Source organism: Pimephales promelas, chromosome 11 (genome assembly GCF_988280905.1).
Source record: "Pimephales promelas chromosome 11, fPimPro1.hap1.1, whole genome shotgun sequence".
NCBI classification, from domain to species: Eukaryota; Metazoa; Chordata; class Actinopteri; order Cypriniformes; family Leuciscidae; genus Pimephales; species Pimephales promelas.
Window position 1 is genome coordinate 20,404,779 of NC_142779.1, and position 17,362 is coordinate 20,422,140.

At 36.2% G+C, this 17,362-nt stretch overlaps 1 protein-coding gene across 5 annotated transcripts in view; it reads left to right on the plus strand.

Moving 5' to 3' along the window:
• wdr27 (WD repeat domain 27) overlaps positions 1-17,362 on the plus strand; it is a 60,253-nt gene that overhangs the window by 30,122 nt on the left and 12,769 nt on the right. For 3 of the 5 annotated variants that reach the window (XM_089117155.1, XM_089117153.1, XM_089117154.1), the window contains 3 exons: positions 878-980; positions 4,405-4,503; positions 6,296-6,783. In XM_089117155.1, coding sequence (XP_088973281.1) covers positions 878-980; positions 4,405-4,503; positions 6,296-6,508 — 415 coding nt within the window. In that variant the 3' untranslated portion in view covers positions 6,509-6,783. Of the gene's footprint in view, positions 1-877; positions 981-4,404; positions 4,504-6,217; positions 6,784-17,362 lie in introns of those variants that run through there. The other 2 variants (XM_089117157.1, XM_089117156.1) reach the window with 2 other exon arrangements.

Genomic DNA, 17,362 nt, shown 5'->3' on the forward strand with positions numbered 1-17,362 from the left:
AAGTGTTCAAATTTGTTAAAGGAGTAGTTCGCTTTTTTTTAAAAAAACTTTTGCTGATAATTTACTCACCCCATGTCATCCAAGATGTCCATCTTTCTTTCTTCAGTCGAAAAGAAATAAAGATTTTTGATGAAAACATTTCGAGATTTTATCCATATAATGGACTTCATTGGGAACCAAACAGTTCAAGGTCCAAATGAGAGTTCAGTGCAGCTTTAAACGACACCAGATGATGAATAAGGGTCCTATCTAGGACCCTTCGAGTCATGAATCGAAAAAATATTTGTTAATTTTGATGAACAAATTTGAACAGGAGAGTCACGAACGCTCATCATAGAACAGAGCAAGGCGAGCATTTGAGCTTATAAAAGTTAATCTTTTTATGTATTTTTGAAATGACCGATTGTTTCGCTAGATAAGACCCTTATTCATCATCTGGTGTTGTTTAAAGCCCTTTGAAGCTGCACTTAAACTCTCATTTGGACCTTGAACCGTTTGGTTCCCATAGAAGTCCATTATATGGAGAAAATCCTGGAATGTTTTCATCAAAAACCTTAATTTCTTTTCGACTGAAGAAAGAAAGATATGGACATCTTGGATGACATGAGTTTGAGTAAATTATCAGCAAAAGTATTTATTTATTTATTTATTTTTTTAAAGTGAACTACTCCTTTAATAGTCATTTATACTGTCTAGATATGTATTTTCCAGCTGCTTTAGGGGCAAAGGAGTGGATCCTATTGGATAAATATTTGAATTAAAGCATAATGGGCAAAGCTGGGACACTTAAGCGTATGGTAAAATGTAAATGTGGCACATTGTAGAATTATTCACAAATATCAACTAATTAATATCTCTTTCTATCTTTCTCTGTTAGGTGTGTTCGCCGCTATGAGAGCCAAGTTAACCGCTGTCATCACTGCACTGCGGCCTTCTCACCCTGTGGTCGTTTTATAGCTACTGGCTCGGAGGACCATTGTGTGAGTTCATTACATCTTTTGCTACAATGTCCTGGAACCCTCGTCTCCGTCTCTTTCAGCTTTGTTTATTGAGAATAGTTTCTTCTTACTTAAGTGGAGTGTTTTACGGTGTCATGATAAGCACACCGTGTTATAGAATTCATAATACCTATAATTCATAGTGCCTCTACATTTTTCACAAGCATTGTACAGAATGTACAGCATAATTGTAAATCAGATAATCCTGTTCTGGCCCAGTATGAGCCTGTGTATCTTGACAGAGGTAATAAAACCGCCATTCAGGACCGCTGAAAAACACATTTCTCACATTATAGGTAAGAACAGGTTTTTTAGTCAGTACTTTTTTTCTGTTCTCTTATTGGAGTTATGAAAAAGTTATAATGAAAATGCTTTGATTTTAGATAGATAGACAGACAGACCACTTTTTTTCCACTGACCTCTTTATTTCTCTCGCATAGTATCTCTTATCATATCCAGCAGCTGCATCACATTTACTGCTGAGCTTCTCCATGTCTTGTGTCTTTTGCCAGGATTGTCAAAACAATTCACTCATTTGAGGAAAACAGTGGGATATCCATACTTTCATGGTGTTCTGTGGTTAAAAGAGCTCTGAGGGAAAAAAAAAACAGTACAGAGCTACAGTATTGTCCCAGTGACCTTAAAGAAAACTGTGGATGTTACTCAACAATTTCATGAAAAATGACTGGCGATAGTGGGTTTTGGCTTATCTGAATGAAGATTCATCAATATTTCTAGGTCACTAATCAAATAAAATTGATTGTGAATGTCTTTAAACAGATGGTCAGATGTTCTTGCTTCCAATGAAGCTCAAGATGCTCTTTGGTTTATTCTCGAACATAGCTTGCCATTTAAAGCAGCCTCTTACTCTTTTCTTATCATCCATATTTTGAACTGGATGTTTATTTTTGTCGTTTTGAATCAATCAAATTACTTTTCCACATGTGTCTCATTGCCATTGTGGGAGGACTGCTGTCTCTGCTCTGTTTGTGTGTGTATGTGTGTGTGTGTGTGTGTTTAGTCTTTGCTCAAGTCAGTGGAATAATATGTGCGTGTTGATAGCTGTTATTAATCGCCGGCACTGGGTAAAGCAGTTTTGAGAAGATCTCCACTGCACCGCCTGCATGCTTTCCAGTGTTTCCTGGAAGCCGAATGGAGAGAACAGTAGTTTTGTCTTGAGACTTCGATAAGCCATGAATTTGTTGATTCATTTATATTTCACAAGACAATCACAGAAAAAAGAACTTCATCGCCATCTTGTTACTCCATTAATCCCAAGCCTTATTTTAAGCCATAAGTAAACAATACAAGTTTAATCAACAAAAAGTGAATGATTTTAACATGGAAAACATGGCAAATTGTGCTTTCAACCACATTGTAAATTGGGCTTTTAACTGTGTTGCCATTACCTATTAGTAATTTAAGGGGAGAGTTCACCCAAAAATCAAAAAATAAATAAAAATGATAATATACCCAATCTTTATGTCAGTGGAAAATCTTTTTTCTGTGTCCAAAACAACTCTGGACCCTATTGACTTTCATTGTATTGACAAAATATAGCACTGAGACATTTTTCAAATGATTTATTTTGTGTTCCACAGAAGAAATAAAGATAGATTTGGATGTAAACGTGTTAGAATTTTGGGTGACCTATCCATTTAAAAATAAAAATAAGTAGAGGAATATCTAGAGAAAATAAATAAAAGCAAGCCATTGACTAAATTGTTATCTGGTTAAAGGACAAGTTCTGTATTTTACACTTAAAGCCCTGTTTTAAGATCGTTTCTGATGAAATAGAAGTGTGTGAATATCAGTGAACACCCCAGACCACTCGGTGAGTTTCACGTCTTTGGAAACTTAAGTTGAATGTGTTTTATGAAGGATTGTTCCAGTGCACCTACAGTATGCAACCATTGTGGAGGTGGGGGGGTGCAACCACAGAAACCAAAAATTCTCAGGCCAACAGCATATGTCCAAATTTCAATCATAACCGTTCTATTTCATCAGAAACAATCTTAAAACAGGGCTTTAAGTGTAAAATACAGAACTTGTCCTTTAAGATAAAATATTGAACATGAAGAAGCATTTATTGCATATTGCTTTGTCACATTGTATCTTTTTTGGACACAGTGTCGGCAGATCTCATGGGCTTCTTACCTATCTGTTGACCATGTTAGTTTTGCATGTGAAGCTGAAGTTGATTTGTAAGTTGTTCTAGATAAGGCCATCTGCTAAATGCCTTAAACATACACATAATTGAATGTTGCAAAAACGTGTTAGCGATCTCTGGCTTCTTTCTGGCACAGGGACCCGTGTCTTTTCCGGAACACTCTCAATGTATTTCCGAGGACTGAATAAGAAACATATGGAGGAACCCAAACAGTCTGCTGTGATAGGTCTCATGTTTTTGTCTATATGGCAGATTTTTTTAATGCCCGGTTTTCTCTGCCTCATCTGTGGCATTTTTCACATTTTCAATCATTTGTCAATGCTGTAAATGATGCTGTAAACCCTGGTTGAAGAAAATTATACTACCGTTCAAAAGTTTGGGGGTTTTAAGATCTTCAGCCTCACACAAGCTACATTTATTTGATCAGAAAAATACATTCATATTGTGAAATGTTATAACAATTGGTAACACTTTACAATAAGGTTTTATTTGTTAATATTAGTTAATGTGTTAATATGAACTAACCATGAGCAATTGTCATGATTTTGTTTCTTGTAGCCTACTTGTTGTCTTTGTAGCTACAAACACTACATAGAACTGAGCTTGGAAATAGTGCAGATCTGCTGGTTGCTTTTTTTTTTTTTTGCTATAAATACTACTAAAATGCTATCAAGACGATTCCATTGTTACATGCACTCATGCATGTTTATCTTTGTTACCCATATAAGTTTTAAGATTTCACACAGTACATTTGTATTCCCTAAAAATACTCCATGCAACATGAGGTAGCGTGTTTTGCCTCTTCAACGTTTTTAAAGGGTTAGTTCACCCAAAAATGAAAATTAAGTCATTAATTACTCACCCCATGCTGTACCAACCCCGTAAGACCTTCATTCATCTTCGAATTCAATCCCTTAGGCAGCCTATGTAGCAGTGATCCACCTCTCAGATTTAATCAAAAATATCTTCATTTGTGTTCCGAAGATGAATGAAGGTCTTCCGGGGTTGGTACAGCATAGGGGTGAGTAATTAATGACTTAATTTTCATTTTTGGGTGAACTAACCCTTTAACTTTTTTCTCTCAGACACTGAAGCCAGTGTATGAAAGTTTCTTTACAAAGAGTGTGAATGCATAATGAAGCAAGATTTTTTTGCTTATATTGATGTTGATAATATGTGTTTCATGTGTTGTACTGAGACTTCAACCTTCAACCTGTCCTTTAACCTTTTTTCCAGGCCTATATATATGACACACGGAGCAGCAACTTTCTCCATAAGCTCCAGAGACACTCCGAAACGGTCCTAAATGTGGCTTTCAACCCTGCAAATCCAGAGGTAAACAATATCTCATTAAACGATAACTCTACTGAAACAATACCAGTTCTTACAAAGCAGCTAGTGTTAAAGTTTTAGTGCATTTTAGGCTTTGGTTTAATGCCTCCAATTTCATTTATTCAGTGTGTGAATAGCCAAGACTTAAATTATAACAAAACTGTTTTTGTTCATGACTTGGGCTCAATTAATTACACTGTAAAAAAGAAATGATCAATACGTTATTACAACATGTTTTTACATTGCTTTAACTTAAAAAAAATTAAGTCAGTTTAATATAATTTAAGTTGAAATAATGACATTTCATTGATTGTACTTAAAAAGTTAAGGCGGCAACTTTATTTTACAGTGTATAGGACTTAAAGGGTTAGTTCACCCAAAAATGAAAATTCTGTCAGTTTTAATCACCCTCATGTTGTACCGACCCCGTAAGACCTTCGTTCATCTTCGGAACATGAATTAAGATATTTTTGATGAAATCTGAGAGCTGGATCAGTCCTGCATACTAGTCCATAGGCTTCTTGAGGAATTGAAACTTGCCGGCCTCGAAAAGTTATTAAAGACATCGTTAAAATAGTCCAAGTGACTACAGTGGCTCAATCTTAACTTTATCAAGTGACGAGAACATTTTTTGTGCGCAAAAACAAACAAAAATAATGACTTTATTTCGACTATTCATCTCCTTCTCTATGCGCCTCTAGTCAGTTAATGTAGTGTAATTGCGTAGAGCTGCGTCACACGTACGCTCACTATTGGACGATGCTGGTTATGTGTGTGATGCGTGTGACGTACAATAACAGAAGCTTACGCTACTAAACTAGTAACCTGTCTCAAAGCAGAGAGAGAAGTAAATGAATAGTTGAAATAAAAGTTGTGATTTTTGTTGTTTTTTGCGCACCAAGTGTTCTCGTCGTTTGATAAAGTTAAGATTGAGCCACTTTAGTCACTTGGACTATTTTAACGATGTCTTTAATAACTTTTCGAGGCCAGCAAGTTTCAATTCCTCAAGAAGCCTATGGACTAGTATGCAGGAGTGATCCAGCTCAGATTTCATCAAAAATATCTTAATTTGTGTTCCGAAGATGAACGAAGGTCTTACGGGGTTGGAACAACATGAGGGTGAGTAAATACTGACAGAATTTTCATTTTTGGGTTGAACTATCCCTTTAATTATAAGAATTAAAAAGTAATAGGCAAGGACTGTAGAACATTTTTTACCTTTACTTTTGCTTTGTCTGCAGGCTTGGTTTTTACTATTGTTGTGTATTCTGGAATGCTTCCCAACAAAGCATGCATGCTATTCTTAATTAGAATTAAGATGCGGTCACATTAGCAGATTTTTCCCTGCAAAAAAGGTCCATTGTCAATAGTGAAGTACACAAAGTTGCCTTCTTTCACGGAAAATTTGTGAGACAAACTTGAACCCAAAGTTATATCTGCGTGAGGAAATGAGATATTCCTAGTGGATTCGTGTTGAAATGACTGGAATTGTTTGTGTGTATTTGTTTTTTTTGTTTTTTTTTTGTACTGTAGGCCAACTCTTGAATTTTGCTTCTAACCACAAAGACTATAAATGACAGAAAGATTATTTTTTCAAATACCTCATGACATAGATTACAATAACATAACAAGGTATGAAGAAGAATCTCTTCGACTACTGAATGAGATTCTTTTATTACAGCCTTTCTCGTTGAGTGCTGCTGAATATGTTTTACAGTGTGTGTTTTGTCCCGCTGCCTTACTGTGGGACATATGAGAAACCCCATCTTCCTTTCACCGTTAAATGAATCCACAGAAAAAGCTTCCACAGGGGGGTTTCACGCAGCGAATCAAAGGTTGTGTGGGGAGATCGCTCTTAGACACACCACGAGCCTCTACACCCCTCGCTCGGTCCAGTGTGTCCTCACCTCAGTCCCCGGCCTCCACAACTCAACACGTCACTCAAATGGGCCTGTTACAGCCATCATACTGCTGTTTTAATAAACAGAGTCCTCATATCGAATGTTAGTCAAATACACTCCAAAAAATATCAGTTTCATTGTCATGTTCACATGAATGATTTTGCCAACTGTGCTAAAGGTATGTTTTGAGGAAAGATCTGAGATAAATGTTTTTTTCCCTTGTGTATGGCGGGCTGTGAATCAAATATATGTACTCTGCTAAGGTTATTACTTTAGGCACAAGAGAGCTCTAACAAAAGTTTTTTTTGTGTTGCCATTTAAAGCACAATAGGTTTAAAAGTCCAGTGAGTATAAGAAATATGGATTGAGAAATCCAGAGAGGTTATGGAAGCAGTGAAAGATCCTTTCTCATGTATTGTGATGTACATTCAAGTGAAACATATTATTGAAAAGAAGAAATGTAGGCTGGAGACTTGGTTCAATCCATCGGTTGCTGTTTGGATGAAGGCAGACCTGAATGCGAGCTTGCAGTTGATTTTAAGAAAGGGTTGGGGTTTTATGCAGACAAAATGATTGGAGAAGTCCAGCGTAATAGTTATTTCACTGGTAAATTGAGTTTTTTTTGTTTTGATTTAATTACAGGATTTAAAAAACATACATGGATGAATAGTTCACAATAAGATCCATAACATGCAGGAAATAGATAGTGAAATTCCATTTAATGTCAACTTAAAAAAAAGAGTTCACTGAAGATTTTTAATGAAAATGAATCAGGACTGCGGTTTTGATGTTTCAAAAAGGATCCAAAACACAAGGATCACAATTCTGACTTTATATCACGCAATTCTGACTTCGCAATTATCTTTTAAAATGGTTTATTCTGAGATTGAAACAAGCTTTCATTCAAAACCACCATAAAAGTAATCCATACGACTGTCTTCTGAAATAATATAATATCTTTGTGTGACAAATATATTTAAATGAAGTCGTTATTTCAGTTGTATTCCTCATTCGTAGTGATGTAATTCAGGAAAGAAAGTCACATGAGTATCGATCAATATGACAATGAGTAAATATTGACGGACTCACTAACCGTTTTTGATCAGCGGTATAGATACGAACATGCTGTAACCTTGGACAGTGGAACGTAGGGAGGAATGAGTGGTAATTTACAGGGCTGTAAAATGTATACTTTGGTTTAGTGCTACAGGACGTTTTTGCGAGGGAAAGTGTGATTCATGCATTGCAAATGTGTGGGATTTATAAAGCGATCTGGAGTGAGCTCAGCATGTGCTCACATCTCTGATTCTCTGGGCCATGAGAGAGAGACGTGATCGGCAGGGAGATCTTCCTTGTTGGGGAATTGATGCTCGGTCATCATCTGGTCAGTATATCAACCGAAGAGCTGAAGCTGTCTGAAGTCTTGCCTTGTCTTTGGCCCTTGAGCAAATGATCCTCTGAAAGACTTTTGTGCTTTCCATTAAGGGATTCGGTGCATTGAAACCCCTGGGCTGTGACATCTTTGGCAGACAAACTCTAGTGATTTAAACAATCAGATCAAATTCTTTACCAGCATTTACATATTTTAATTTACACAAATTTTCTGTTAAAATAATGGAATGTTTCTTAATCTTGGATAGTTCAGATTGATCTCAGAGACCCTGAAACGCCACAATTACAGTACATTAATTTCATTGATAACTATTGGATATAAATCAAACCATTTGATGTCTGCGAGCAAAAGATGCTAGAGTATAGCTCAGAAGTAACTTGTTTTAAAGTTTTTTTTTTTGCACTGGTTCCTAAATGATTCCAAGATGTTTTAGTGACTAAATGAAGCCAGTTGTTCTAGCATAACCACAGGAGTTAAACCATGGACAGGTATTCTTCTGTCCTTTTTTGTGTAAAAAATTTTGCCTGTGCATTAAAAAAAAATGCTACATATATTTTATCTAATGCAGTGCCATTAATGCATTTATTTATTTGTTTGAAAGGATAGCTCACTCAAAAAAAAAAAAAAAAATAGAAAATTCTGTTGTAATTCACTTACCATCATGTCTTTGTTTCACATATATGCTGTTATATTTGTTCTGTGAAACAGATAAAAGGTTTGGGGGGAAATAATCTAATATGCACTACTTTTCAAAGGGTATGGTGGGTGTTCATCTGATATTCACCAAGGCTGCATTTATTTGATCAAAAATAGTACAAATATTGTGAAGTACTATTACAATCCAAAATAACTGTTTTCTATTAAAATATATTTTAAAATGTAATTTATTCCAGATGGTAAAGGTGAATTTTCAGCAGTCATTACCAGTCATTACTAATCATTCTGTTATACTTCTATATGACCCCAAACTCTTTATCGGTAGTGTACATATATGTAATATAATAAAGGTAATATCAATATGCAGTTCATTCATAGTAATTAAGTTAATATCAATATGCAGTTCATAGTGAGCAGAGCATTTTTGAAGCTATACAACAGTTTTGTTTGATTAGCAGGCCAAAATGTCATTTATTGTTCTTCACTGATAATCAAATCATGTCTCAATAATGCACACAAGTCGGATTAACTACTTTTTTATTGTTTTCACGGTGCCTTTTTGAAGCTTTTTGTTATGGAAAAGATATGTGAAGATTTTTTTTGTGTTCCAGAGAAAAGAGTTATCATATTTAAGTTGACCGCATAAGTGTAAGTACTGTAAATAATGACATAATTTGGATTTCAGGAATTTTTAAAGTTTAAAATCAAATCATGAGCTAATCATACAAGTGCCCAAATAGCGGTTTTTGGACTTTTTTTTTTTTTTTTATAGCCAATCTTTTCCACTCTGGCTGACTTGCGTCTTGACTTCCTGACCCATGTGCCTTAGCTCAGCTCCTTTATCATGACTTCAACTCTTGTCACAACTTCCCAAAATGTGACTTGCACTCAGACTGACACCTTTTGGATCCCCAGCACTAGTTGTGGTGCCAGTACTTCTGCTCCACAACTAAACTATCTGTCGTCTCCAGAGCATTCCTTATCAGAGCGGAAAAAAATGTTTCTGTTTATGAATAAGAAATGGGGAATATCTGAGGGATGAGCAGTCGTAAAAATAGAATAACATACAAGCTACATCTTGTTAGTTCATGGCACTGACTTTAAAGTAGTAGTTCATACCAATAAAAAAATTCTGCCATTTACATTTACGACTCATGTCATTTTAAACCTAAATTACCTTCTTTGTAGATCATCTGGCTTTTATGTAAAGCATTCCAGAAGACTGAAGGCATCGAGTTATTTTTTTTCTAATGTTACTCCACAAACAAGAAAAGCATCATCATATTTGCCACTTTATGCTTTTGAATGAGATGAGAGGAATTTTTGTAAATTATTTAAAAGCCTGTTTTGTTTTGTTTTGTTTTGTGTTGTTTTTTTTTTGTTTTTGTTTTTTTATAGTTCTACCATTCTTCCATAAGGCATATTATCCTGCAAAACTCATTAAAACAGAAGGATTACAGATGGATGAGTCTAAGAAAGATAATGAGAATAGAAAACCAAGTCCAAATCTGGGTCAGAATTTGCCTTTGTGAAAAATGAGAATTTTTGTGAGCAGTCCATCAATGTGTGACCACACATTGGGCTGAAAGGTATAAACTATTTAAGAGCCCATTAATGATTTACAGACATTGTGGTTGTGTAGATGACATTAATTGGTCACACCAATCATGCCTTTCTGGGGAGTCTGTATTGTAAATATAACTGTGGGTCTTGTACAAAGCCACATAATGTCATCTTTCAGCGATCCCCAAATTATTTATCTCAGTTTCATGTTAGCACATAGAAAATATAAAACTGAATTACAGGCTTTGACAGCGCATGCTCTGAATGATCCATTGGAGCATCTGTTTATACGTTGGAGAGTGTGTAGGAAGTCAGGATGTAGCACTTTAACTGATCAGCCTGAGCTTTTGACAGAATTACTTGTCTGAGGCCAGAAACAGATGCAGGATCATATTTCATAGAGATGGCCTTGAAAAACCCTTCCATGCTGAAGTAGGAACTCTAATTTCATGGTTATGTATTAGCCCTGACAAAAGAGAATGTCATGCACCTGCTCTGCATTAGGTGCTCAACGCCACAGTATGTCTATCTGGAATAATGTGAAAGGACATCAGTTGTAAGATTGAAGGGCTCACCATTAAAACTTGCATTTCTTTAGATCAGTTGTCTTCAAAAGGGGTCCAATGTGGTGCGGCAGAGGGTTTTTGCGATCACATGAATAAATTACATTTGAAACCTATTCAAATGGAAAACAGTTATTTTTAATTGTAATTCTTTTTCACAATATTACTGTTTTTAATCCAATAATTGCGGCATTGGTGAGCATAAGAGATTTTGTTCAAATACATAAAAATAAATATATTATTTGACTCCACCCATTCGAAGAACATGGACGCGCAATCATGCATCTGCAAAACTCAGATGCGTAGGATTGCACTTTCTCTCTCTCTCTCTCTCTCTCTCTCTCTCTCTCTGTACCTGGATGACTTGCGCTTACTGTGACTGGGTCATGAGCTTTGAGTATGCGCACAAATGGGACACGCACGCGAGGGGGGTATAGTACAACCGTTTGATTGACGCACACTTACTGTCCAATGATTCTAGGTGGTCTTGGAAATGATTGGCTGGAGTTTTTAGAGTCCTGCCCATTCCACAGATAATTAAAATGCTTAATTTTCATTTCAGTGCTTCTAACTCAGTGGCTGTAAGTTAGGAATAGGATTTCAAGTGATTTTGAAAAAATGGTCAAAAAAAGAAAATATACCCCACCTTTAAGTATATGACTCTATAATGATTATTTTAAAGGCTTTACAATTTAAGCATCACATGCAAGTGCTTTAAAATATGCACATTATTATAGGCCAGGATTCAAAATGCAGCACATTTGATATTGTACTGTATGTCAAGTCAAGTCACATTTATTTATATAGTGCTTTTTACAATACAGATTGTTTCAAAGGAGCTTTACATAAATAAAAGGAAAATAATGCAAAAGTTTTCTGTTTCCAGAAGAAAATAGCATCACAGTCCATATATATATATATAGCTACTCTGGAGTAAACCATGATGTCATCGTCCATCTCAGTTCAGTTCTTGTATAATAGTGCCAATGCAGGCAGATCAATATTATTGTTGAATATTAAATTTAATGTCCCCTACTAAGCAAGCCAATGACAACAAAGGTGGAAAAAGTCGACTATGGCAAGGAACCAAAACTCCATCAGGTGGTACAGTAGAATAGAGAAAAAAAAACCTTGGGAGAACCCAAGCTCAGTCAGGGGGCCAGTTCTCCTCTGGCCAACAAACTAACAGTGTTTGATTATGATTCAGGCAGGATTATAGGTCAGAATTCAGATTGACTCGAAACGTCAGAATATTATCACACCGAGATGGAGACGGGTTTGTTTAGGATCAGTGCTGATGGCTGTTGTGTCTGAGGGCTAGTCTAGTTTAGGTCTAGTTGACAGAATCTCTTCGGACACTTCTCGGATGCATTGCGATCATGTCTACTGTAGGTGCAGGTCGATTACAGTAAACCTTGGAATAAGCAGAAAGACTAACATTAGCTTGGATACCCTTCTTCATTTGATGTATCAAGTACATCGGGTGTTATAGGAAGTGTTCCCCGTTCTGGCTGACCTAATGCAGCCTAATAATCATTTAACTGATTTGAATTAGGAATGTATCATTTTCTATGTGTATGCCACACAAAAAGATGTGTTTTTAGTCTAGATTTAAACAGAGATATTGTGTCTGCTTTCCGGACAATGCTAGGAAAATGCTAGCAAAAAGTTTTGGTGATTTTGGTGAAAAAGTCGATTTTGATATTATTATCAACTGGCTAGTGTGTCAGTTAGTGTCCCTGCTTAGTTTGTCTATCCACTGTACTGTATATGGGTCCCTGTTTTACTTTTAGGACATCATATGAGCCAAAAATTCAGTCACATATGAGTCCTTTTGATGGTTCTGTATTTGAGTATTTATTGTCCATACTTACACATGTCTGTAGTGTCATTTCTTATCTAACAAGGTCAACCTCTTACCTGTTTTGTTGATCTTGGCCATGGCTATTCAGATTATTATGTGGCACATAAATGACTTGTTTTGCTTTAGTACTCTTTATTTTTCAAGTACACACAGCAGATGTTCAATTAGCCTGTCTGTTCTTGAGAAGGAAATTAAGTGTCCTCTGGAAGAAGTCTTCAGCCATCATTTAAAAAGAATAATTCAGCCAAAATTATATCACCCTCTTGTTGTTCCAAAACTATATGACCTTTTTCTTCTTCTACAGAACACAAAAAGAGCTATTTTTGATGACTATTTTTCATTCTCTTTTCCATGGAATTGCAATGACTGAGAACTGAAAGCATTTCAAGCTTCAAAAAGGATGCAATTGCACCATAAAACCCAATACAGCTGTCTTCTGAAGCAGGTTTGCATGAAGAACAAACCAAAATTAAAGTCATAATTCACTTAATCATATCTTATGCCCTTGCATTCATGATAGAAGTACAGACCATTTTATGAGTGAATCGTTCTTTTAGGTTGAATCTTGAATAATCGAAGACTTTTATGAGACTTATGGTGCTTTTGCTTCGTTATTTCCCCACCTACTTTTTGGAGAAAATATAAACACGCATCTTTGGCTGTCTTCATTTTTAGCAGTCTCCTATCCACAGAGTGGTTCATTGTTCATCCGCTTTGATAGATGTTATCACATCCAGTCCGATCTTATATGTCTTAAAATCTCCAGTGTGAATTAGTCCTTGTGTTTTGAGCTGATATTATTATGCACATGGCCTTGGGATTTGCATGCACTGTTTTGCTCTTTTTCTTTGTCCTGTTCCAAGCTCTTATTCATTCACATTTCCAAGACTGGAAGTGGAAAGTCTTAGTGGTCGCTGTTGTACTGGCTGAGTTACAGAGATCTGTGAAGTTTAAAAGCTCAGTTCATAAGTCAACATGCATCAACTCTCAGGTCTCATTTCATTCAGACGTAGTGGACAATTTTAATATGTACTCCATCGGTCAAATCTGCATTTATTGTTGTTACTCACTCAAAGAGCGAAGTATAATAGAGTTTCTTTCCCATAGTGTTTACTTTTTTCACTAGATGCTCTTTATAACATACAGAGGCCCTAATCCATATTTGGACACTAAAGTCACATCTAATATCTTAATGTCACTGAATTAACTGCACTTTTCAAGCAAAATCCTTTTTTTTTTTAGGATTTGTTAGGATATAAAATGGATGGATGATGAACAGACAGACAGTTCCAGGTTAAGTCAAAATGTATTTGGGCACTTAGTGGAACATATTTGTGAATTCATACAGTACATCCACTGAAAATCACCATTTGGGACACAAAAAAAGTTACTATAAAAATGGCTCAGAAAAGTGAATTTAATATTGAAACCATGCAGAGCCGCATTTGGTTGGAATGCCACTTGCTTTGATATTTTGTTATATAATACAATGGTATTCAGACATTTTATTTGACTTAAGTGACCAAATACTTTTGGAGGCCACTGTATATTATTTCTGCACATTGGGCTGTATTTGTCTTTAAGTTGCAGCACATGGACTTTGGAAGCTATGTGTGACGAGAAAGAGTTATATCCTAAGGCAGAGGCCGGATTTTATTGCATAAACAGCTGTAGCTGTATCTCTTGGCTGCTTTGTGGTCATAAGTTTGGAGAGATCCAGTGCTATGGATGCCATGTGGCATAAAACTGTACAGAACCCCGAGGTTATCTTTTCAACTTTGTATAATGTAAAATAAAAAAAAATTAAATAAATGCTTTAAAATAGGCTAGATTTTCATTTTTACAATGGGCAAGCATTGTTGATATAAAAGGTATTAAAAATAGATGTTTTGGTAATGTATTTATTTTCAATTACATATTTTATATTTATATATTTTTATTAAATTATATTTGAGAAATACATGCTCAGCAGTGGCTGGTTGGGCACTTTATATAATTTACAATGAGGTTATTAGCCCATTTTGTGCTGCAGATGCTCTCTGTAATGCTTTACTTGTGTGTGCCAAACGAGATGTCATCCTCATTCCAGGACATTATCCTGTTTTAATCTATTTCAGGTGTAAGATTCTTCAAACAGTAATTTTTTCCACTGCTTATTCAATTGTCTGTCTCACTAACTTTTGTAATGTGATGTCAGAAAGTAGCCTTTTGTGTTTATGTTTGACCTATTATTCACATAACACAAGGGAAGATACTGCAGCCAGTCCATGTAACCTACTTTTGCTTGTTATTCAGCCACTTACAGAAGTTCCTATTGAGAATAGTCACTGTCTATTGTATTTAATTCAATTATTCAAGTTAAGTTCCTCTTTTCAAAACACTGGCTTTTTGGGTTAGTAGGACATTTAAGGATGAGGCATTGCTGACAGATAATAAGTCATTTAAACAGTGGTTTGCGCACATGAAGATACCAGTGTGTGACTCACACCCTTGGCGTTCAAATAGCAAAACTACTATGTATGATTCTGAAAGTATAATCATTGGCCTTGATTTCCCCTTCTTCAAATGTTTTGTTTTACCACCTTACGGGCTTCAGAGAGTGAGAGAGACTTTCCGTTCAGGCAGACACTACCCATAAGCAAAGTCTGAGACGTTCTTGTGGAAGTTAGTGCAGAGGTGTGACCCTTCTGTGACATTTACAGATGTGTGATATCGCACAGATTCTTTGTTCTCCAGAAGGGTTGGTTCCATCTTATCTATGCCTTTTAGGGAAGAGGCACAATGAGAACAGTACTAACAAAAAATCAGTGCAGATTTACATACTTGAAAGGCCTCAAATTATAGTAAATCATTCAGCTGTCCATGTCTACTTGCTTAAAGGGTTAGTTCACCCAAAAATGAAAATCAAGTCATTAATTACTCACCCCCATGCTGTACCAACCCCGTGAGACCTTCATTCTTCTTCGGAACACAAATGAAGAAATTTTTGATTAAATTTGAGAGCTGTATCACTACCACATATGCTGCCTAAGGGAATGAAACTTGACGGCCCAGAAAGTCAATGAAGAAAATGTTTAAATATTCCATGTGACAACAGTGGCTCAGCTATACGTTTATCAAGCGACGAGAATATTTTTTTTTTTGAAAAAACAAACAAAAATAACGACTGTATTTGACTATTGCTTTTCTTCCTTGTAGGCCACAACGCATGCGCGAGAATTGCAATCTCCTTCAACTACTTCAGTTCAGTTCTTGTGTGTGCGTCGTGGAAATCTCTTGAAGTCTCGTTTCAGGCATTGACTTTCTGGACCGTCAAGTTTCATTCCCTTAGGCAGCCTATGTAGCAGTGATCCACCTCTCAAATTTAATAAAAAATATCTTCATTTGTGTTCCGAAGACGAACGAAGGTCTTACGAGGTTGGTACAGCATAGGGGTGAGTAATTAATGACTTAATTTTCATTTTCGGGTGCACTAACCCCTCTCCTCAATAATAGAATAAACAGAAACAAACTAAGTCTAATGTATCTGCTGCCTTTTGATGGTGAGAAATGCAGACTAAACAAAAACAAAGGAAGTTCGGAAGTTCGTCGAACAGATGCGAGCAGATGCGGACGAACAGTCGTAGACCGGAAACTTTTATGCCGACTTCTGACAATAACGGAAGTTCGTCGCTACGTTTGTGCACGTAGTCTATTTGAACAATGCACAATGGTTGTTGTGCAATGTTCAAATAGGCTACGTGCACAAACGTAGCGACGAACTTCCGCTATTGTCAGAAGTCGGCATAAAAGTTTCCGGTCTACGACTGTTCGTCCGCATCTGCTAATAAACAAACAAGATGAGTGCTGCTGTTGTACGAAAAAAAGAGTTCTTAGACACATCTAAGTTTCTAAGAACTGTAGGTGGATCTAACGCCGGTTTCACACATACCCCGTTTGCAAAATACCCCACAGTTAATTTATTATAACCATTTGAAAATGTTATTTTTGGGGCCTGTTTTGGTGTATACCACCTTAAATGTAAATGAGCTGCATATCCCCGCCCTGCCTTTGGATGAGCGCGTAACTTGCATACCTATGGCAGTCGGTGTAAGCAGAATTCCTGAGGGTGAGAGACCCGCTGTTTTGTATGTCATTTAGCCCATACATGTTTGAATCGGAATATATAAATAGTCTCTGATCAGACCCAGATGACAAAGAGACTCCAGCAGAATAAACACAAATGAGAATGGACCAGGATGTCTCGGTATGGTTATTTGATACAGTTATGTTTATAGAGTTGTAATCATGTCCCCTTTGAAATTATGGATGTGCAACACACACACACACAGACACACACAAACACTTGGTGCAATTTTTCGAAACTACAAACACATACTTTGATAAAATTTGCTACGTACAAGCGAAATTACATTTATGCGAGGGACCTGTTGCGACATGTTTATCATTAACGTTACTTGTCGCAAATGTGAGAAGATGGCGACAGAACAAGAAAACATATGCAGTTTTTAATACAATATCCTTAAAAATATGTGTATAAACGTGTGGTTACACACTATACAAACAAGGTTTAAATTATATACACAGACATCCGACGACGACGACGACAACAACTTTAGACGCATTTGTTGTTGAATTTGCTGACATCGACTGAAATGACTATTTGCTCAAAAATCATAAAATACACTTACTGGAGGTGATGTTGGATCGCAAACAGTAGGCGACGATCCACACTTGAGGATTAACTTTGAAGCAAGACCTGCTTTGAATTGACCCTCGTTCACAAAAGAAAAATCAGTCAGAAAATGATGCGCTCAAACATAAACTTATTTACGAAGGAAAGGCGCCACTTTAACTTCCAAAATACATTACATCCACTGTGTTAAAGTAAGTGGAAGTAAGTGAAGTGAAAACTACTATG